This window comes from Martes martes (assembly GCF_963455335.1).
Source record: "Martes martes genome assembly, chromosome: 13".
Classification (NCBI taxonomy): domain Eukaryota; kingdom Metazoa; phylum Chordata; class Mammalia; order Carnivora; family Mustelidae; genus Martes; species Martes martes.
The window spans coordinates 47,412,441-47,436,264 of record NC_137901.1 but is presented as its reverse complement, the minus strand read 5'-3'; the positions used below and the strand labels follow the sequence as shown (position 1 = coordinate 47,436,264).

The window sequence follows — 23,824 nt, the reverse complement described above, 5'->3', positions numbered from 1 at the left end:
TGGAGCCTACATAAATAAATAAATAAATAAATAAATAAATAAATAAAATCTGCACAACCACCTTAGGAAGAAAATATTATTATTATCCCCTTTGTGCAAATGAGAAAACTGAGGCATAAAGAATTTAAATAATGTGCCTGTGGTCAGAAGAGCTGGTAATGGCAAAGACAGAATTTGAATTCAGGTCACTTGACTCTAAAGCCCTAGCTTTAAGCCACCCTTTCATACTCTGCCCTCAAGGAGCTCATAATCTCATGGGAGACACTGACCTATAAATAAATAAGCTGCAAACACAGCATGATTTTGCAGACTGAGCAGCTAATTCCCAAGGAATATTCTCTGTTCTTCCTGGTCCTGTTGCAATAAGAGAGGTCTGCACTTGCACCCAAAAGGGGAACAGAGAAAGGGAGATGCCATTCTCCATCCTCATGTGTCAAGGAGAACATCAAACCAATTGCTATTCTTCTAGGAAATGGCTTTCCCATTAGATATTAAGATCACAAGGGTCAAGGGAGACAGGTTCCAGGTCCCTGGCCTGCAGTGCACCAGAAGGCAGCCCACAGTACACGCCGCAGGGAGCACGGGGGAGGTGGGGAAGGGAGTAGTGTGTGACACAGTGGGGTGCCCAGCAGCCGCAGGCCTGGTACTCTGGGACCTGAGCTCAGTGAGGCCCCAGGCAGTGCTCTGTTCCCTCTTAAACAAAGAAAATGCCTCCCCAGTCATATGCTCCAAGAGACATCAGGGCATCTGAGTGACCATGAATGTGAAAAAGAAAACACAGCTAGGAGACATCTTATATTTTAACACTCTACCCTAAAAACAAAGAAATGACTTTAACTGGGGCCCATCGGTGGTTCAGTCCGTTAAGAGTCTGCCTCCAGCTCAGGTCATGATCTTAGGGTCCTGGGATCAAGTCCCACATCGGGCTCTTTGCTCAGTGGGGAGCTTCTCCCTCTGCCTGCCGCTCCCTCTGCTTGTGGTCTCTCTCTCTCTCTCTTGCTCTCTCACAAATAAATAAATAAAATATTAAAAAGAAAGAAATGACTTTAACTATAAAAAATAAACACAGATCTAGTTGGACCAAAGAGACTTCTGGGAAGTGTTACAGAGCAGCTGTGTGAGCATTTGGATGGAAGCATGGCACTGTGACCCAGGCGCGGGGGCTTGTGTTCTCCACAGTCCTCTCACTCGGGGCCCACCTCCTAGGTGGACAGAGCCAAACAACGTGCACTGATGGCGGAAATTTGGAGACCTGCAGAAGCAGCTGGTTGCCTGACCCTGTCTTGGCCCCCATGAGCTCTTTTCAGAGACAGCTGCCTCCCTCCTCCGCACACCAACAAAAAAGCATAGCTGCTGAAGAGAAGAATGAATACGAATCACTCGGGATGGTGCTGCCAAAACAGACACGGGCAAAACCAGTGTGAAAGGATGGGTGGTGGGAGAAAAAGAATTAAAAATCGAGAAGAATTCTGCATTCACATTGTTCCAAAGTATCAAAGATCTCATTCCACTGAAAATCACAGGGTATACATTAAGGACAGTTTATATAAGAAAACACTCAAGGGAACCCATCAGACAATCCCATATACCAAGCAAAAGCCTTCCCATGAGATTAGCAAATGAATGAACATTTATACATTTTAAGTCAAAATAGATTGTTTCAACCAAAAATGCTTTCTTGACTTATCTTTCAATTAACCCATTAATGATCAGAGTCAGATAATATATAACATATATATTATTAACATGTCTCTCACCTCTCAAACAAACTGCAAGTTTCACAAAGGTGGGAGCCATGCATGTTTTGCTCATGCAAATAAATGTCAAATATTACACAGATGAAGGTTTTACGGAAACTAAAGGACTAAGCTGCACCATAAGGGCACCTGATTGAGTGTCAGTGAGGACAGGGAATCCTTTCTCTACTAAGTGACATTTGAGGTAAAACTCAGAGTTAAAGTGGGTGCAGGGGGTGGGGCAGAGAAGCAGAAGGGACCCAACATTCCCCCCGTGGTCCATTACTCACAGCAATAAAAGTCTCTTAAGGTTTCAGTAAGGCTTTGTCACAAGTTTGTTCTTTCCTAATTCTTCATTCCCAAATTCTTTGCAACACTGATCTCACTTAATTTATACACTGGCAGGAGAACCAGACAGACTGGCAGTCAAAGACGTGCACATTGCCTCCCTCCCAGCGAGAACATGCCGCAAGGAGTCTAGGCCACTGACAGGTGAACATCACTTGAAGAACTGTTTGCACTTGCTGCTTCAGAAATCAGACCTGGGCTCTCTGGCTTACAGGGTTCTCCACGACTATCCACTACTGTGCTATGCTAAGATGGACAGGTCAGAGCTTTCAACTGTTACCTGGGGCAAATAAAGGGCAAGACAACTGAGTTTTCCATGCTTTTCCAGATTGTGCGGAAACAAGGTGGGAACAAGGACTACAAGGGTGGTGCTTTTTTGTGCTTTTGCCATCTCTTGAAATATTTTTTTTTAAAGATTTTATTTATTCATTTGACAGAGATCACAAGTAGGCAGAGAGGTAGGCGCAGAGAGAGAGGGAAGCAGGCTCCCTGCTGAGCAGAGAGCCCAATGTGGGGCTCGATCTCAGGACCCTGGGATCATGACCTGAGCTGAAGGCAGAGGCTTTAACTCACTAAGCCACCCAGGTGCCCCGAAATATTTGTTTTTAAAGACTTATTTGACAGAGAGCGAGCGTGAGTGCAAGCACAAGTGGGGGGAGGGGCAGACGGAGAAAAGAATCCCAAGCAGACTCCCAGTGGAGCCCAATGTGGGGTGGGATCCCAGGACCCTGAGATCATGACCTGAGCCGAAATGAAGAGTTGGTCACTCAACTGACTGAGCCACCCACGGGCCCCTTGAAATATTTTTTTTTTAAATATTTCTTCAGGACAAAATTACACTATAATTTAAAAATCCTAGTTAATGCTGCTAAAATGGAAGACTATTTTCCAGGGAAATAAAGCAGTAAGGATGGAAATCATACCTGGTTCTGGGCACTGAAGAGTATAACGTTGTAACATACACATGGTTACCCAAATCTTTGGGAATTATAATCAGCTCTCTTCACTGCCAAGGAATGTTCCAGCAGTTAGCTGACTAACGTTACTACGCATGTTTTTAAAGCTTTTGATAAGTGTAGCCAAGTAATGTGTATGTGTATATATGTGTAACTTTTCATATGCTTATTAGCTATTTGTATTTCTTATGTGTAACACACACACACACACACACACACATGCTCACACATTAAGGGAGGGACAAACTTCACACATTTCCCTGGGCTGTGCCCTTTCTTCTAGGTGAGGTCCTCTAGGGCTGGATGTATCTCCGGCTTACCAGGTCACTAGACGTGGGGGCAGAGGAAGGGTGCACAAGTCCTGAGCAGTGCATGGCACAACAACACTCAATAAACGTTCTGGTTCTTTCTACACATAACCCCAAAGACAGAAACCACTAGGGAAGACTGACAGATCCACCTGCATAAAATGCACTGGTCAAAAATGAATGACCTAGGAAAAACTCCTGGCAGCATATAAAACAGGCTGGAATTTCATATTCTTAATGTATAATGAGTGTCCACAATTCAACAACAACAAAAAAATCACAAGAGAAAAATAGTGAGCAAAACCAGGTGTTTGGGTGTGTGTGAGTATGTGTGTGTGCGTGTGTGTGTTACACATAAGAAATACAAATAGCTAATAAACATATGAAAAGTTACACATATATACACATACACATTACTTGGCTACACTTATCAAAAGCTTTAAAAACATGCGTACTCTATACAATAATTAAAGGTAGTTAAAGTTACCCACAATGACCTTTTCATTTACAAGGAATATAAAGCTGCATTCTGGCCTCCTTGTTGGTTGTCAAGTGTGCCAAGCACCTCACGGCTGACTACTGCCTCCCGGCCGGGAACCCTCTCCCTCCAGACCCCTGCATGGCTCACTCTCTCACATACTCAGATCTATGCTCACAAGTCATCTTATCCATGAGTCAAAGAACAACCCCCACTCCCGCCCACCAGAACACACTGAGGCACACACATCCATGCCTACTCCCCCGCCTGGCCTGCCGTCTGACACATCATATACTTCTATTTTCCTTCGTTCCTCGTCCATCTATCTCAACGAGAAGGTAAGCTCTATGAGGGCAAAGATTTTTGTCTGTTTTGTTCATTGGGCACCTACCCCCCTACCAAGAACAATGTCTGATATATATGCTAGACATTCAAATATTTGCTGAAGGAATCATCATGTATTACTTTGTAACTTAAAGAAAAAAAGATTTTCCCTCCTTTCTCTAGATGGGTACAAGGCGAAAAACAACAGCCACAAAACAAACCAGGAAACCCCAGACATGACCCTAACTCACATTTCTTCCCATGTTTTTGTGAAGCCCTTCAAAGACTTTGCTCTGAACAGGATTGCTGGTGCTTACAGCTACTAGGTTTTTAAGGACAGGGATGAAAGTGAAAAATACCTATATCCTGCCATTTGCCTCTTTGAAACGGCTCTAATGGGAACTTCTAACAATAAACAGTAAACACTTCTAATAAGCAGTTGTAATCTCAAACTGGGACAACGGAAAACTAACTGCAGTGAAAAACAAACATGTTTTCTTCAAAAGACATGAACTCCGAGACTTGGCATGGAGGCAGTCATTTTGTTTCCTATAATAATTTATCTTGTTTTCTTATTAAAAAGTCGTACTGGGGGGCGCCTGGGTGGCTCAGTGGGTTAAGCCTCTGCCTTTGGCTCAGGTCATGGTCTCAGGGACCTGTGATAGAGCCCCGCATCAGGCTCTCTGCTCAGCAGGGAGCCTGCTTCCTCCTCTCTCTCTGCCTGCTGCTCTGCCTACTTGCAATCTCTCTCTCTCTGTCAAAAAAAAAAAAAAAAAGTCGTACTGGGGCACCTGGGTGGCTCAGTCGTTAAGCGTCTGCCTTCGGCTCAGGTCATGATCCCAGGGTCCTGGGATCGAGCCTGCATTGGGCTCTCTACTCAGCAGGAAGCCTGCTTCTCCTTCTCCCACTCCCCCTGCTTGTTTTTCCTTTCTTGCTGTCTCTCTCTGTCAAATAAATAAATAAAATCTTTAAAAAAAAAAAAAAAGTCACACCTATCCATGCTAGAAAATTTTCAAAATACAGATAATCAAGAAAAACATTACAATGACCATCCCACTACCCAAAGATAACCCATGTTACTACCTCGCTAGGTCTCCCTCCGAACAGTGCCCCTATGCATGTTTATGAACACTGCAGTGAAGATGGGATCCTCCTATCCGAGTTGTTCCATCACCTGCCTAACATCTTTCCAAAAAATGATCACTGATTGAGTAATATCACTAACTGAATGATAGGCCATTGCTGGACGTAAAAGTTAATCTTCTTTTTACTATTCTAATGCTGTAATAATTATCCTTGAGTACACTCCCTTTTCATATTTATCTTTTTGCAGTATCAGGATAAATTTCCTGAAGTGGAATTGCTGTTCAAAGATCCATGCACCCAGGTGCAGGACTGGTTACAAAATTATCTGCCAGAGAACTTACCCTGGCTCTACCCTCTGCTATGGGCTACATGCTCGTGTCCCCCTGCCCCCAAAGTCAGAGTTGACATCCTAACCCCAGTGTGATGTATTTATAGGTGGGGCCTCTGGGAGGTAATAAGGTCATGAAGGTGGAACCCTCATGATGGGATTAGTGCCCTTTAAGAGACAGACCTTGCTTTCTCTCTCTCTCTCTTTCTCCCTTCCTTCCTCCCTCTTCCTCTCCACTGTGAAGGATACAACAAGATAGACAAGAAGAGGTCCTCACCAGAACCTAACCATGCTGGCAACCTGATCTCGGACCTCCCAGCTTCTAGAACTGTGAAAAATCAATGTTTGCTGTTTAAGCCATCCAATCTTCGGTATTTTTGTTATAGCAGCTAAGATTATAAATTTTTTATATTTATACTTATATAAATATATTATATATTTATATTTATGTTTATAAATATAGTATACATTTATACTTATATATCTATATATAATATGTATTTAATATATTTACATATCTATATTTATATATTTATTGATATATGACATATATAATCTCCCACTACAACTCTAAGATTCTACAATAGCCAAATACCTGCACATTAGGAACAAACCAGGCACATTTTCTCCATCTACAATTTATAAGGTGGCATCCTCTGGGCCTCCCATGCTGGCTTATTCTTTCCTTATCCTATGTGCCAACAAAAGAGGCAAGATGGAATTAAATCTTGAGGTGGTGCTGAAAGAAGCCCAGGTCTCTGTGGTACGGGGACCACTGCTGAGCCAGTGAGCGTGTGTATCTGTGTGCCTAAGGAGGAATCTCAGAACAACTCCTAGGGGGACAGGGCTATTTGCCATGGGGTCTGGTTTGAAAACTGTGGTGCTAACATAGTTTTTCTTACATGATTTGTAAGCACAAGTATCGCATCTTGTTTGAGTCTTGGGCTTGTTTGTTTTTTTTTTTTTTGCTTGTGCACACTCTCTTGTCCCTAAGAACCCTGATGAATAAAGCATTTTACAAGAAGCTAACAATAGTCTGTTGCCATGAATTATAAAACTGCTGTTACCGAGATGAAGGCTAATTAAATTAAATCACTTGTTTTTCAAATAGAGCATGCATTATGGAAGGAACATCTGCTCCCTCAAAACACTCAGAAGTTTATCTGTTCATGGGTAACTGAAGGGCTCCTTGAGCCAAGTTCTTGAAAATTCTCTGCATTATGCTGACACCTAGTGGAACTAAAGACAGTTTCCAAACGTAAAGCCACCCAGGTAGCAACAGGGTTCATGAATTGCCTTAAACCTAGTAATACCTCACAACTATAGTCAATATTTGCTTCATAGTTTACAAGGACTTCTGCATATATTCTACTGCTCCTCTTCTTTTTTCTTCTTCCTCCTCCTCCTCTTCTTCCTCTTCTTCTTCTTTTGACTTCTACATATACTAACTCCCTACTTAGAGCAGATGCCTAGATTTCCATTTTGGGGGTCCATTATTGGTGAATATGGTCATCCAAGAATCTTATTCACTATTCTTCCTCTTTCCTACTATTCTTAGACCTTTCCTCCTTCATTCTTATTCTTTCTCTAACTCACAGAGGGTCAACTCCCTTGACAAAGTTCAGCCCTAACATTACTTGAACTCAGGAACTCCACGATGATACTGTTTTCCACAAAGCATAACTCAGAACAGGAGTCCACGAACTATGGCCCACAGGCCAAATCCCACGTGTACCATATTACCATAATGTATGCTTTAAACATCGTACAATTTTATTTGACAACTATACCTCAATAAAGCTGAAAAAAAAATTCCTGTCATTCTACCATCTCTAACCTCGTGGACGCTTCCTGAGAACTACCATAATTACCACACCAACACCAATCAGATTTTATTCAATATTATGTCCCTTCAGTAGTTCTCCACATGTTTCCTGAGAACCCTTTGAAAGCTGGTTTTGTGATTCCCATAAAGTAATTCCTACATATATATCTAAAGCATTCCCTAGACAACAGGGGAAAAATATCAAAAATACAAAAATTTGAGTGTTAACTTTCTTCGGAGAGCAAAGCCAACTGTTCATAAAACTATGAGTCCCTCAAAATGAAATGCAAACACATTAAAACATATTTGAGAAATTCCAACCACAAGGCAACCAAGATAGCTTGCCTTGATGAAGGCACTTAAAAACAATCAAAAATTTAAAATTTTAAAAAAATTTTAAAAATAAAAATAAAAACATAAAATCAATCATAAAAAGAACTATATCCTAAGTGGTTCATAACTGTTCATTTCTTTAGGGACAGGACTGAGTTAATTTGGAGGGGTTTTGGGTTTTTTTCTTTTGTTTTTTAGTTTTTCTTTTTAATGTATTTATTTGTCAGAGAGAGAGAAAGAGCGAGTGAGCACAAGCAGGGAGAGCAGCAGACAGAAGGGAGGGAGAAGCAGGCTCCCTGCCAAGCAGGGAGCCCAATGTGGGGCTCGATCCCAGGACCCTGGGATTATGACCTGAGCTGAAGGCAGCCGCTTTAACCAACTGAGCCACCCAGGCGTCTCTAATTTGGAGGTTTTTTTTTTTGTTGTTTTTTTTTTTAGATTTTTTTTTATTTATTTGATAGACGGAAATCACAAGTAGGCAGAGAGGCAGGCAGAGAGAGAGGGGGAAGCAGGCTCCCCGCAGAGCAGAAAGCCCGATGTGGGGCTTGATCCCAGGACCCTGGGATCATGACCTGAGCCGAAGGCAGAGGCTTTAACCCACTGAGCCACCCAGGCGCCCCTAATTTGGAGGTTTTATCAAAAAATTTTTTATGGTTCTCCAGCGAACATTCTCAATATAAAATTAAGGAGCGAGGCTTTCTTCTTCATCTGTTAGAAACTTCTGGTCAGGGTCACCTGGGTGGCTCAGTTGGTTAAGTACCTGCTTTTGGCTCAAGTCATGATCCCAGGGGTTCTGGGATTGAGCCCCACATCAGGCTCCCTGCTCATCATGGAACCTGCTTCTCCTCCCTCTCTGCCTCTTCCCTCTGCTTGTGCTTTCTGTCTCTCTCTCTCTCTCTCTCTCTCTCGTGCACACTCTCTCTCAAATAAATAAATCTTTTTTAAAAAAAAACTTTAAAAATTAAAAAAAAAAGAAACCTCTGGTCACAAAAGGTATTGTGACATAGAATTATTAACTTAGAACTTCTCAAACTTGGAAACTTAGGAGTTAAAAATTTGCTGTCTTAGGTACAGTGAACAAAAAGTATTAAGTACATTAAAAAGTACTTTCCAAATGTCTCTTTTTAAACGTGTAGTCTGGTAATTAAGGAACCAGAGGATGGTGTGTAAAGTCTCCAATGAAATCATACCTGATTCTAGAAGCAATGGTTCCAGAATCTAGTAAAGAATGCCCTGGTCTCACTACCAGATGTCCGGTCACAGTGTTCTGGATCACATTTTGGAAACAAACAGCCTACAGCACAGGACTTCAACAGCTGCTAGAAAAATCACTTCGACATTCTGCGATGGTTTGGCAGTGACAGTAGCTACCATAAAAGGACAGGCTAATGTCTAAAACCGGTGCTATCTTCCCCAAGACAGAAGTCCTCAGAGCATCGTCCAACACTTCGTGATAACTCGTTGCTGAGTAAAACTCCTGGAGAAGACAGATCCCATCAGGTCACTCAATGGAGTCAATATATGAGGTGGCCGGGGACTGATCAACACAGCAAATATGGCATCTCTGCCAAGTAGGAAATGTGGTGCCAGTTTCTGTGACTTGTTTTAAGAGGCCATCTGGGAGTCTGCCATGCTCCAGGCTATAAGGAGGCTAAACGAGCTCTCATGGCATAAGTTATTAAATACCAATTTGGGGAGCACCCACCAGCCCCACTGGTACATTCCCCACTCCACAATGATCTCGGGATCTCCAAGCTGTCTGCCTGCTGCTGTTTTCATCTTTAATAGAGTCCAACCTCTGCTATCCCCACCCAAGTGCACAGTCATACAGCAAAGCTGGGCTTCGGTTCTCTATGGATACAATCAGAAAGCCAAGCCCAGTAGGAAACAGCAACCACGGCAAACACAAACCTAGTCCAGGTTTGTGGGCTGAGACCATGACCTGAGCAGAAGGCAGAGGCTTAACCCACTGAGCCACCCAGGCACCCTCCACAGAAATTTTTTGAAGTATGAACCAACAACACAGCTTTTAAGAAAACACAGCTAAAGTAATGTATCGGGGCGGGGGGGGTTGTTGTTGTTGTTGTTTTAGAGAAACTATTATTAATTTCAGAGGCAGAGTTCAGCAATCATCAGTCTTATATAACACCCAGTACTCATCACATCATGTGCCCTCCTTAATGTCCCTCTCTCAGTTACCCCAGTCCCCCAGCTCCTTCCCCTCCAGCAACCCTCAGTTTGTTTCCTATGATTAAGAGTCTCTTATGACTTGTTTCCCTCTGTGATTTCATCTTGTTTTATTTTTTCCCTCCCTTCCCCTATGATCCTCTGTTTTGTTTCTTAAATTCCACATATCAGGAAGATCATATGACAATTATCTTTCTCTGACTGACTGACTTCACTTAGCATAATACCATCTAGTTCCATCCATGTCGTCGCAAATGGCAAGATTTCATTTTTTGATGGCTGCACAGTATTCCATTGAATATATATTCCACATCTTCTTTATCCATTCATCTGTTTAAAGACATCTGGATTCTTTCCATAGTTTGGCTATTGTGGACGTTGCTGCTATAAACATTGGGGTGCATATGCCCCTTCAGATCACTACATTTTTATTAAAGTAATGTTTAAAGTACTATTTTAGGGGCGCCTGGGTGGCTCAGTGGGTTAAGCCTCTGCCTTCGGCTCAGGTCATGATCCCATGGTCCTGGGATCAAGCCCTGCATCAAGCTCTCTGCTCAGCGGGGAGCCTGCTTCCCCCTCTCTCTGCCTGCCTCTCTGCTTACTTGTGATCTTTCTCTCTCTGTCAAATAAATAAATAAAATCTTTAAAAAAAAATTGAAGACTATTTTATGAAGTAAATAATTCACATCAGAAATTATAAGAAAATTATCAGGAATACTGTAAACAGAATAGAGGACCCATGCTGATGAGCACCAGTGGACCTCAGTCCCCAATCTGACCGTTCCTTCATTCTAGTCCAGTCTCTTGCCTCTGTGAAGGAATAAATGGAACCATCTGGAATCAGGATGCTTCATTATTTAACTAAATACTAGCACAATTACAGGCCTTGTGAAATCAGGGTACTGTTTGTTTAAATGAAGACCCAGCTCCCATTAAACCATTGACCATAACAATGGAGTATAAAGTAAGCCCTCTGCTTAAAAGTATCTTTATTTTATGAAGGTGAGGCTGTTATATAGGTGAAGGTGACTGACCTGATCACTCAGTAGGGCTGTTTGCCTTGTCCATATAAACCTTGACTTTATTTGCTTTTCATTTTGCACATCATTTCAGGGGAGGCATAACGTTCTGGAAGAATTCTGAGAATTTATCTAGGTGAGGCACAAGTGCATAGCCAATTCAGATTTTAATTTTGGCTGAAAAATGATGTCATGGTCTTTGAGATTTCTTTTAAATTCATTCAACAAGTTGTCTTAATAGATTCATAACAACTAATTCAATGTGTGATGTGAACTGGACCCTAGATCAGAATAGCGGGGGAGGGACATAATAAAGGACATTATTATTTTTTTTTAAAGATTTTATTTATTTATTTGACAGAGAGAGATCACAGTAGACGGAGAGGCAGGCAGAGAGAGAGAGAGGGAAGCAGGCTCCCTGCTGAGCAGAGAGCCCGATGCGGGACTCTATCCCAGGACCCTGAGATCATGACCTGAGCCGAAGGCAGCGGCTTAACTCACTGAGCCACCCAGGTGCCCTGATAAAGGACATTACTGAGAAAACGGGAAAAATACAAATTTGGTCTGCGGATGAGATAACAGTATGGCATCGATATTAATTTTCCCCTTTTGATTACTAAGCTGAAGTTGTGTAAGAAAACGTCCTTGCTCTTAGAAAATACACACGAAAGGGGCGCCTGGTGGGGGGCGCAGTTGTTTGGGTGACTGACTCCTGGTTTTGACTCAGGTGGTGATCTTGGGGTGATGAAATCAAGTCCCGCATTGGGCTTTGCGCTCAGCATGAGTCTGCTTGAGACTCTCCATCTCCCTCTGCCCCTCCCCCTTGTGTGCTCACGTGCATGCGCGTGCCCGCTCTCTCTCTCAAATAAACAAATCTTTTTTTTTTTTTTTTTAAAGAAAATACAGGGGCGCCTGGGTGACTCGGTTAAGCAACTGCCTTCAGCTCAGGTCATGATCCCAGAGTCTCGGGATCGAGTCCCACATCGGACTCCCAGCTCCATGGGGAGTCTGCCTCTCTCTGACCTTCTCCCCGCTTCATGTTCTCTCTCACACTCTCTCAAATAAATAAATAAAATCTTTTAAAAAATAAATAAAAGAAAAAAAGAAAAACACTGAAGAATTTAGAAGAAAAGAGGCATTTTACTCTCAAATCTGCAATTTACTCATATAGTTCAGAAAAAAAAAATATATATATACATATTTCTCTCAAGAGCAAATGGTGGGAGAGGTGAGGTAAAATAATAATTGAGAGACATGAGTAAAGGATATGGAAGTTCTCTGCAGTATTTCTAACTGTATAAAGTAGTAAATAATTTCAAAATTAAAAATTTACCAAAAAAATTTTAAGTTGATTTAGAAACTCATTTCCTTGCTCTCATGATCTACAATAAAGCCCAATTAATACAGTGTTATAAATTGTGTCTCTTGATTAATTTTAGTATTATTTAAGTAACTGACCAGGAAAACACTCCTTGATTTCTGTATGATTATAAAAGCACTAAAATCTCAAGGTTAGATGGGAACTAAGAGATCAAGCAGCTCAAATAAACATCCCTGTTTCCCAATGTAACACCAGAAGAAATTAAATAATGTGAAAAGAAGGCAGGGTATGAATCATGCATCAAGAAAGAAAAGGTTGTTCTACCTTGAGCTGCTGTTGATCTCGGCCCAGCCCAGCTTCCATGACACATGAAGCAAAAGTCCACCAACTAAGGTCTGCCACCTGAAAAGGATATGAACCCATGTGAATTTGAGAGAGTGCTACGGCCTCAAACACAATCCAGCCTCAGCAGATCCATTGGTTCACACAAATATACACACCAAGCCTCCCTCCAACTCTGTTCTCCCACTCTCTCCTAACTGGCATCCCAGTTCCCAGACCCCTCCTTCTCAACCTGTTCTATTCTCGAGTCCAGCTGTACCGTTCTGTGCTGACACTGATATTCTTCTTTCTTATTCTAGACTAGTCCCTGAACGATCTCACCCACAGTCTCTGCTTCCCCCATTGCCCTGCACTGATGATTCCCAAGTCCCTGTGCTCCCCCGAAGACCACCACCCTGACACCCCACAAACTCCCAATGATAACCTGCCTATAACATTACCTTGAACTTCCCTCCCCCATCCTGGTCTACCGCCCCTATCCCTAATCAGCCACACCAAAGCCCAGCTGTCATCTGAGCTCTTCCTCCTCAGTCACCTCCCTCATCTGCTCACGAAATCCTGTTGCACGTAATCCCCATCACAGCTCTCAAGGGCCACGCCTTCCCCTCCCCATCCCTTCTGCCTCTGCCTAATGCAGACTCCCATCATGGCACACCCGAACCTAGCATCAGTCCACTAACAGTGTCCCCATATCCCCAGGAATGTCCCGCAATACCCATTCTGCCTTGCAGCCACAAGGCTTGTTCTAGAATGCAAATTTAATGTTGCCACTCGCTCATTTTAAAAATGGTTGATTCTTCCCAGGTGGCTGGCAGCAACTCCCAATCTCTTTTCTGACACAACACACAGGGGCCCACGGAGCTCATGGGAGACGCACTTTCTCAGCATGCAGAGCCCAGGGGGAGCCCAGGCTGTAAATGACACACCCCTGCCCCTCCCATGGCACAAAGCACAGCAAAGTTCAAAATGAGCAAGAGGGTACTAGTGGCGTAACTTCCCCTTGTTTCACTCTAATTGCTTTATTTTAGGTGAGTCATTCATAGACCTCAAAACCTCATTTATGACTCGAGACACCTCACCTCGGAAGTGATTACAACACACCCGTGTCTTGTGACGTAACTTGGGAGAATGGCTGGCCTCTAAGATAAAGTTAATTGTGCGTGATACACAAGACTTCCCAGACTTGCAGTCCCCCCTTTCCAGGACCAGCTTGTCCTCCTGCTACGGGCAGTGACATTCCAGCCATAGGCAAGAGCCCACAGCCTCGGAAATGTGCCAGGCCTTGCCATACTTCTAAGAGTTTCCATGTGCTGTCCTCTTGACCCATCAAAGGCTCCCATCTCCTTGTGTGTTGGCGAACACCTGTTCATCCTGTAAGATCCCATTTTTACGCCTCCTTTGTGAAACCTTCACTGACCCAGCGAAGCAGGGCAGACAGATGTGGGTCATGCCCTCCAACATCGTTATCTAGAGCAGTGGCACTCAACCATATGGTTCTCCCTCCAGGGGACACTCAGCAGTATCTAGAGACATTTTTGGTTGTCACAATTGGGGGTGGGGGAAGGGATGGGTTGCTACTGGGATCTGGTGAGTCATAGCCAGCGATGCTGCCAAAACTCCTGCAGCATGTGGGACAGCCCCATAACAAAGGATTACCCAGTTCAAAATGTCAAGAGTAATCTGAGAGATGACAGTGGCCCGGGAAGGGGCAATTTGGATGAAGGCAGACAGATTCTGAAGATGTTTAGGAGATCCTGGTGGTTAATTAGATGTTGGGGATGAAGAAGACAAGGGAATCGACTCCCAGGTTTCTGGAAGTTCTTCAGTCAGGCAACTCGATGGAAGGAACCATCCACTGCAGTAAACTTAAGGGACAGGCAGGGGAGAAAAGAAAGCTGCACGAAGGAAGGGATCTTTGCTTTCCCCACTGATGTACCTCCCATGTCTAAAACAGTGCCGGGCACATAGTATGTATCCAATAAGGATTTGTAGAATGAGTTAGTCCACCCTACCGTGCACCTCCTACATGCCAGGCATTGTTGTGAGCACTGGGGATACTCCGGTGACAAAAGAGATATAAAAAAATTCTTCCATTTGTAGACCTTGCAATCTGTCAGAGGAGGACATTCAGTCTGACCCATCCAGGGATACGCAGGGGAAAAGGCAATCCAGCGGCAGAGATCCTCCCTTCCCACCTAAGTTCCCTAAGTTTCTCTTCATGGGGAGAACTGTCAGACAGGCAGGACCAGAAAATGATTCCTGTTTACTAAAAGAGAAAACAACATCCCAGCTTTATTGACTGAAATACAGGGGCTCCCCTCCCCCCTTACTAGTGGGGGATGCATTTTAAGATCCCCAGGGGATGCCTGAAACTGCAGATAGAGCTGAACCAAATATGTACTGTGTTTTTCCTACACATACGTGCCTACGATAAAGTTTAACTTATAAATTAGGCCCCGTAGGAGATTAACAATAACCAATAATAAACTAGGACAATTATAACAATATGCTGTAATAAAAGATATGTGAATGTGGTTTCTCTCTCAAAATCTCTGTACTCACACTTCTTCTCGCAATGTTGCAAGAGGATAAATGACTAGATGGTGAGGTGACATGAGGTGAATGATGTAGCATTCTGATGTACCCGTAGGCTACCATTCACCTCTGACAGCAAGTCAGGGGAGAATCATCTACTTACAGACAGAACTGACCGCGGGTGACTGAAACCGCAGAAAGAGGAACCGCGGATAAGGGGGCTACTGTGTATGTAATCATAAATAATACTTTTTAAAGTTTCGTTATGAAATATTTGGGAGAAACCTGACAAAATCATTCTGAAGTTTACCCAAAATAATGTATTGGTGATACCATAAAGAACAAAAATCCAAAAGTATACAAAAAGAAGTGTTTGAAAGTCTTCCCTTGCCTGTCCGCTCTCTGCACAGTTTCCACCTTTTCCTATGTAACTGCCCTGGGTAGTTTCTTCACCTATTTTTAAATAAGGAAAACATACACACACATTTCTACACGATACTATTGTGCTACCCTGTTACAGACTTGCTTCTGACCCCCATTAAATCTATTTCGAAAATCTTTTCAGTACCCGAGTTTCATTATTTTTATCATTTGAATAGTATTCCATTAATGATATAATACATTTAATGGGTTCTGTAGAGATGGAAATCGGGTTGTTCAAAAAATGCTTGCAGTCACAGAGCTGCATATTTCATTTCATACATATTTCATTTACAGAAGTGCAAGCAAACCTCTCAGATAAATTCCTGGAAGTGGAACCGTGTAATTGAAGGATTCAGACTGTTGGCAACAGTGTTACATGGTGCCAGAGTGTCACTCACAGATACTGTACCAATTTGCTGCCCCAGATTCATGAAGTAGAGCACCTGTTTTCTACATCTTCATCAGTGCTGTGTTACCAAATTTTGAAATTTTATTTTGCAAATCTTATAGGCAAAATACAATTTTTCAATAGTGTTTTAATTATGTCTTTCTTATGAGTGAAGAATCATTTGTAAATAGAGATTTTTGGTTTTGATATTAAATTCTAGCTTTAGGGGCCCCGCTCAGTCAGCTAAAGGTCTGCCTTCAGCTTAGGTCATGATCTTGGGGTCCTGGGATCGAGCCCTGCCTCGGGTTCCCTGCTCAGCGGGGAGTCTGTTTCCCCCACTCCCTCTACCCCTCCACACCACTTGTGCTCTCTCTCTCGTTCACTCTCTGTCAAATAAATAAATAAAATCTTTTTTAAAAAATTTATTTATTTATTTATGTGACAGACAAAGATCACAAGTAGGCAGAGAGGCAGGCAGAGAGAGAGAGAGAGAAAAGAGAAAGCAGGCTCCCCACTGAGCAGAGAGCCTGATGTGGGGCTCGATCCCAAGACCCTGAGATCATGACCTGAGCCGAAGGCAGAGGCTTTAACCCACTGAGCCACCCAGGCACCCCAATAAATAAAATCTTTAAAAAGATAAAACAAAATAAAATCTAGCTTTATGGCACTAAGATTGTATAATTGTTACTTTGGGCAAGTTATTGCTTGTTTTATTCATAGTGAATATTCCCTGGGCATTTGAGAAGAGGGTATAGTCTCTATTTTAAAGATACAGTCTTTGATATTTACCTACTAATTGTATATTTAGCTTATATGTATACATACATACATACATATACATGAACACTCGTTTTTTGTTTTTTCAATTGAGTTGTCATGGGAAAATAGTGGCAAATTTCCTTCCTATGACTTACATGTTTCTATGTATTCCTGATATTCCTGCCCCATTGTCTGGCTCATAGATATTTATCACTGTTTTATTTTTGTTTTGAACCGCACACTCCAACATGTCTTTTCATGACATTTACAACATGTCTTTTCATTCTGAACAGCATGCTTTAGCATCCCAACACATCTTTCTTCATATGCTTAGTGCTTTTTGTCCTGAACCTTGTCTGGCAAAGATCATGACCCCGTTTTCTTGTTCACATTTGTATAATTTTTTTTTCTAAAAGAATGAGGGATGCTCTGCTCTATGACATATCTAAATGCTATAATAATTAAAACAATTTAGCACTAGCCCCTTTTCGTAAAAATTGATAAATACTCAAAGACAGACCCCAGAAAAATAACTTTATATATATTAACAACCCACAGGCAAAAGGAAGAATTATATAACAAAATATAAAATATAGGGCCAGTATATGGGGCACCTGGCTGGTTCAGTCAGTGGAGCGTGCAACTCTTGATCCTGGGGTTGTGAGTTCAAGCCCTACATCGGGCTCCAGGCTGAGCACAGAGTCTGCTTGAGATTCTCCCTCCCTCACCCTCTGCTCCTCCCACTCATGCGCTCTCTCTCTCTCTCAAATAAATAAATAAACCTTTTTTAAAAAATATTTTATTTATTTACCTGACAGAGAGAGAGACAGCTATACAGGGAACACAAGCCAGGGAAGATGGGGAAGGAGAAGCAGGCTTCCCTCCAAGCAGGGAGCCCGATGCGGGGCTTGATCTCAGGTCCCTGGGATCATGGGCTGAGCTGAAGGCAGCCGAGTAATGACTGAGCTACCCAGGCACCCTAAGACAATTTTTTTTAAAAAAAAGCTTGAGTGGAGGGGTGCCTAGGAGCATGATCAGTTGAGCTTCCAACTCTTGGTTTCAGCTTATTTCGTGAATCAGGTTTGCCCTCGGCACACAGTCAGCTTGAGTTTCTCTCTTCTTTTCTCTCCCTCAGCCTCTCTCCTAAGCTCACGCTTTCCTGCTCTCTCTAAAATAAATAAATCTTAACTAACTAATTAAATTAATTACTTAAAAAGCTTGAGTGGGGATGAGGTGAGGAAGGGAAATTTGAGTATCAGAGCACTCCATGCTGCTTCTACCACATCTCCACGGTTGACCTACCTCCACACCCCTTTTTCCTTCTATCTTTTTTCTAAGAATGGCATTCTTCAATCATAAGACCACATGCTAGACTTATCTGTAGTTCTCTGTTGCTTCCTTCTTATGTCTTAGCAATAAATTTTCTATGATGGCACTAAAAATATATTCGAATAATCAAAATAAATACGAACAAAATGAAAAGCCAAAAGACAAACTGCAAAAAATGAAATTTGTAATAAACACAATGGACAAGTGGTTGGCATTCTTAAAATAAGAAGTCATTAAATTAATAAGAAAAATACTTAAAACCCCAGTAAAAGCAAGAGGGCAAAAGCACAAATAGACAATTCAGTGATAAAAATGGTACAAGTGGGTAACACACATAAGAAAATGGTCCAACTTCTGGGGCACCTAGGTGGCTCAGTGGGTTAAGCCTCTGCCTTCAGCTCAGGTCATGATCTCAGAGTCCTGGGATCAGGCCCTGAATCAGGCTCTCTGCTCAGCAGGGAATCTGCTTCCCCCTCTCACCGCTCCGCTCTCTCTGCCTGCCTCTCTGCCTACTTGTGATCTCTGTCTGTCAAATACATAAATAAAATCTTAAAAGAAAAGAAAATGGTCCAACTTCATGAAAAATGATAAGACAAAACAATGTGATACCATTTACGGTTCACAAAATCATCAGAGAGGAAAAAAACAGTCATGGTTTGGATACAATATTATAGAAACTCCCACAGACAATGTAAATTGGTAACACATTTCTGGAAAAGAATTTAATATTCAGGAGGGATACTAATGAAGTTCATATTCTTTAATCCAAATTTCTTATATAGGAATCTATCCCAAAGAAATAGCTAGAAATTTGGCAGACTGGAATATAAAAATCTCTGATAACATTGTTGTTTTTATTCCCCCTCAAATAGGACACAATTTAAATGCCCATTAATAGAATGGCTAAACAAATTACGGTATGTCTATTTCATTAAAAAAATCTATGTACTCATTAAAAATATTTTTTAAAAGATTTATTTCTTTATTTGAGAAAGAGAGAGCATAGGAGCAGGGGGAGGGGGAGAGGGAGAGAAAGAATCTCAAGCAGACTCCCTGCTGAGCATGAAGCCCGTAGTGGGGCTCAATCTCACAATCCTGAGATAATGACCTGAGCAGAAATCAAGAGTCAGAAGTTTAATCTACTGAGCCACAAGGCACTCCTAAAAATATTTTAAAGAACAGCTAATGATGCTGGTTGGATATGTCCCACAAATGTGTATAAAGAGCATAAAAGAGGGATGCCTAGGTGGCTCAGTTGGTTAAGCAGCTGCCTTCGGCTCAGGTCATGATCCCAGCGTCCTGAGATCGAGTCCCACATCGGGCTCCTTGCTCAGCAGGGAGCCTGCTTTTCCCTCTGCCTCTGTCTGCCAGTGCTTACTCTCTCTCACTCTCTCTCTCTCTCTCTCTGACAAATAAATAAATAAAATCTTAAAAAAAAAAGAGCATAAAAGATACTCACCCTTGGAATAATGTAGGGTAGGTAAATTTCAAGACAGACAGGACATACTGAAAAACAAATACCAGATTAATGGACATTTTCAAATTATCGAGAGTTGATTGTATAACCAAAGAAATCCCTATTGAAGAAACATAAATACACTCAAGTTTCAAAAAGGCTTTTATCTCCCCCCAAACCCCCAAAATCACACATTGGGCAAAAATTTTTAAAAAGAAAGACCTTCCAAGTTATAGTAAAAAGACTGGGTCTGTTTTTCCCCAGTATTGTCAGAAACCTGACCACCTCTTGGTGGAGAAATGGAACTGGGACCATCAGCAAATTGGGATGAACAGCAGCTGGATCTCTGTTGTGGATGCCCAACCACACAGCCTCTTTCCAGACCTCAGAAGTGCCATATTGGAATTGCACCAACTGGAGAACCCTGGCCGTAGTCTCTTTCCTTGGAATCCACGTTATCTACTGTCCAATTTATCTAAAAATCCAAACCCCTTCTCTGTTTCTCTTCAAGCAAGAACTGCATCTTAGTAGTCTTTATTTCCTTCATTTTTCTTTCATTTGGGGCAATTGGCTTTTGCATTCTAAAGATCTTTTTTTTTTTTTAACTAATTCTGCATCATAATTTTTTCTGCACTTTCGCATGTTAAGGATTTTGTAAAACCAACCCGACTAAGGTCAACATGTATTTCAATTATGTCTTTTACAATATTTCATGAATGAGGGGGCTGTGTTTTGTTTTCTGGGTATCTCTTCCTATTTTTTCCTACTATTGAACACTAAGAATTTTTGCAAAGTTTAAAAGCCATTAAAGGCTGTAGGCAGAGACTACTGATTTTTCACACGATCTAGAAAACAGAATGGACTGGTATTGGGCAAATTTACATACTTATTTTTTCCCATGAATTAACCTACACATAGGCCTCCTCATATGAGCTCCTAAATGTCACAATCACAGCTAACTGCTGAGCTCTGATCTATATTCACTAGATACAGACCTTCTTCTTCTCTGAAATCAATTTACTCACAAAATTCCACATGCTCTGCCTCACCTTTCCCTGATATTTTCATTCCAAAACAGAGACAGAGAAAGGATAAAGTGACTGTCTAGGCTCTGGGCTCCATCACCCTTAACACCCTTCAGGAAGATAGTAAATATCTATTTAGTTTATCATCTGCTGAGCTTTGTTGTAGATACTGGGGAGTAGACGGGAAAATGCTGAAGCTCTAACCTCACCTGGCTAAAGAGGAGTGAAGAAAGAAATCTCTGACAAATGGAATCTAAGTCCTAGTATTTATTCATTCAGCAATTCTTCATGTCACTGAAAAGTGTTGCTCAGAAAAAAATGCTTTTTGGTGGAACAGCACTGAGCACATCTCCAGGAAAAAGGAGCAATTTGGGAGCCTTTGAAAGGAGAACAGACATGCACTTTGTTTCCAGGCTGAAGGCTTAATAGCTGTAAGGGGAAGAAGGACCAGCGGCTGTCTGGGCCCTGAGCCCGGTTATTGCCAGAACCTCCCAGAGGCCAGAACAACAGGCCACTCAGACTAGGTCAACACTTGCTGTTCAAACTAAAATCAACCATTCGTTTAACACTAGAAGCGATAAGACTAAAATTGACAAGATTTTTTTGAATGAATTTTCTTTTTACAGACACAGAGGGAAATAGTTTGAGAAGGAAACTATACTGAGAAATAGAAAACCAAAAAACCCAACTAGCATAGACTCTTCTAAAAACTGGAAGAGAGGATCTACACTAATTCAAAAGAAAATTCATTTGGCAGAGGCTATAGGCTGGGGGGGGTCCACAGCAGAGCTCTTTTCTCATTTGGCCCCGACTTGGTCCAAGCCAACCTGCGATGGAGGCCAGAAAGAAGCATGACTGTCCTGGTTGAGACAATGGCATTATCTTAAGAGTTACAAACTCCCTACCCGAGTCCCATTATGAAGGACTATCTCTCCACCCCTACCTGGGCCTCACATCAGCTTTCTGCTACTCTGACTCCACTTCCCTTTTCCCCTTTATACAACCTTACCTCCCCTTCTCTCTGCCTTCTGCCATTATTCTTCTGCTTTCCATCTACTTGGACATTCCCAAGAGCCCTGAACCAAAGCATTCCAAACCATCGTGGAAAATGGAAAAGGGTTTACTGTTTAAATTCTGAGGGTCCTTGGGAATCTACGATTTCTATTACTCAGATTAGATATTCCTAGAGACATGACAATTTGGTTTCTTCTTATCGGGCACCTTGAGGCATGATGCACATGGAAGGTACTATCTTTATTACATTGATTAGAAAATGGTGAGGGACCCCAGTAAATATAAAAATAATGCCACAGATGCAAATGTGAGAGGGTAAACATTTCAGTGAACTAAATCTTATCTGCCTGTTTGGATACTTTGTTTGTTTGTTAACCAATAATCCCACTGCTCATGGATTTTCATGGAAGACCTGTCACTCTTCCCCTTTTGATGATTATAGAGAGATAAAAGAAAGGTCATTCTGCTTTTAAGTGAAACATTACCAATATATTCATAAGGTTTACTAGACAAATTAGATTAGTTAAATGAAAAGGCCAGGATTTCACAAACTCACTTATTCCAGAAAAGGTGCTACAATAAATATTTTAGTCCAATGAGGAAAAGACAAATCTGTTAAAAGCTAGTAATTATTGTGTCATACTATAAGCAAAAGATTGTCTCTCCTTCCTTCCGTTTCTCCTAGACTAATTACCACTTACCTTATTTACCATGATTTGGGGCACTTGTCCAACTACCTAACATCATTTCGATTAATCCTCAGAACAACTCTTTGAAGAGGATTTGCTAATCCCATCTTAAAGTTAAAAACTTAGGTTTAGAGAAATTAAAGCCCCAAAGATCAGGTTAAGTGAAGCCAGGATGCAAACCCATCACTCCCTCCCAGGAAGGTACTATGTATGGATCTTCAAAGGCCCATCACCAGAACTAAAAATCAACTGGACATGGGGAAAAAGGGTTCTGGCGCATCCTCTGAGTATATGGAAGACAGCTGTTCACATTAAGAGAGAAGGTATTAGGAAATGCTATTTGTTAAGTTTTGGGGGGTTTTTGGTTTTTTTCCCAGAGAGCAAGAGGGGTTTGGTGTTTGGGAGGTGGTGGAGAGCCCACAGTGGGAGAAGGTAGTCCTGGGCCTGGTTATTACCACTTTGTCTTGGTTTCGATCCCAGTGTCCAGGACAGGAGGGGATGCCCCACTCTAGCTCACAGGGGTCCAACATTTCCCTGCATGGTACCAAATCCAAGGCCAGTTTGCCCCTCCTAACAAAATAAAAAACATGGTACCGCTGCTTTTCTGCCTTTTCATAAAAAGGGTTTCATAACATTACTTTAAATAAAATTAGCTTTATATTTTACTTTCAAAAATAATTCCACAAAATACTCTTGAATATACTGGAAATGTCTGAGAGGTACTGGAAACGTCATTTTAAAAAAGGGGTTGGGAATTAGTGGTGTAAGGGAAAGATGGAGATGTAAATGGACTGATCTATTCTATGTAAAAGCTTCCGGAATCTTGTGGGTTTCTGGGGCATGGGTGTGTTTCAGAAAAGAAAACAGGGTTTGTCAGATTTCCTCTACTCTTCCCTCCCCCAGAGAACAAGAGCCAGTTGCTCTCTTTCCCTTAAAAGTAGTATGCACTACCCAAAATTAAGTTTCTGGGAATTTGCCAATCAAAAAATTCGGTGTCCCAGGAAATGTAAGGAATGCTTTATAGTGCGGGAAACGGGGCCAGTATAGTCCAACGAATCCTATTTCTGAACAAGGATTCCATACAGAGTGAGCTTCCTCTCCACCACCATCAGGAAAAATCAGATTAACAGCTGGAGCCTGCATCTGTTCCTCGTCCCACGTGCACTCATCGCCACCCCCCGCCCCCCGCCCGCCCCCCTCACCTTGTTCGTGAGGTAAGAAGCCAGGTAGCAGGTGCAAAAGGTGAGGCCCACCAGGCACCTCCTCACGGACATCGGTCAGCCCGCGCCCCTTCTCGGGGACCCGGGGGAAGCTCCGCTACAGCCTCCGGGAGCCGGGCCACCGCCTCTGCTGCCAAGAGAGCCACGTGGCTCCAAGCTCGGCCAATCCGCGCGGGGACCGCCCCCCCGCCCCGCGCGCCTGCCTCTTAAAGGGACCCGGCCTGCGCTGCCCCTCTGCTGTCCTGGGCTGGGCGGAGGAGGTCGGAGGAGAGCTAAGGTCGGTCAGCGGCGGCTGCGACTTCCTGTGGAGAAAGGACGGACAGTAGACACCGTAAAAAAAAAAAGTCGAAAATGGTAAACGAGGAAAAATTGCCGTTTACAAAACAGTTCACGAC

At 42.3% G+C, this 23,824-nt stretch overlaps 1 protein-coding gene across 1 annotated transcript in view; it reads right to left on the bottom strand.

Moving 5' to 3' along the window:
- Positions 1–23,528, bottom strand: part of TMEM241 (transmembrane protein 241) — a 113,387-nt gene extending 89,859 nt beyond the window's left edge. The window contains exons 1-3 of the mRNA XM_080821296.1: positions 23,412–23,528; positions 19,485–19,531; positions 12,574–12,651 (exon numbers count right to left, since the gene is read on the bottom strand). Of these exons, the coding sequence (XP_080677422.1) occupies positions 12,574–12,651; positions 19,485–19,531; positions 23,412–23,483 (197 nt within the window). The 5' untranslated portion in view covers positions 23,484–23,528. The remainder of the gene's footprint in view (positions 1–12,573; positions 12,652–19,484; positions 19,532–23,411) is intronic.
- Between the last annotated feature and the right edge of the window lie 296 nt (positions 23,529–23,824).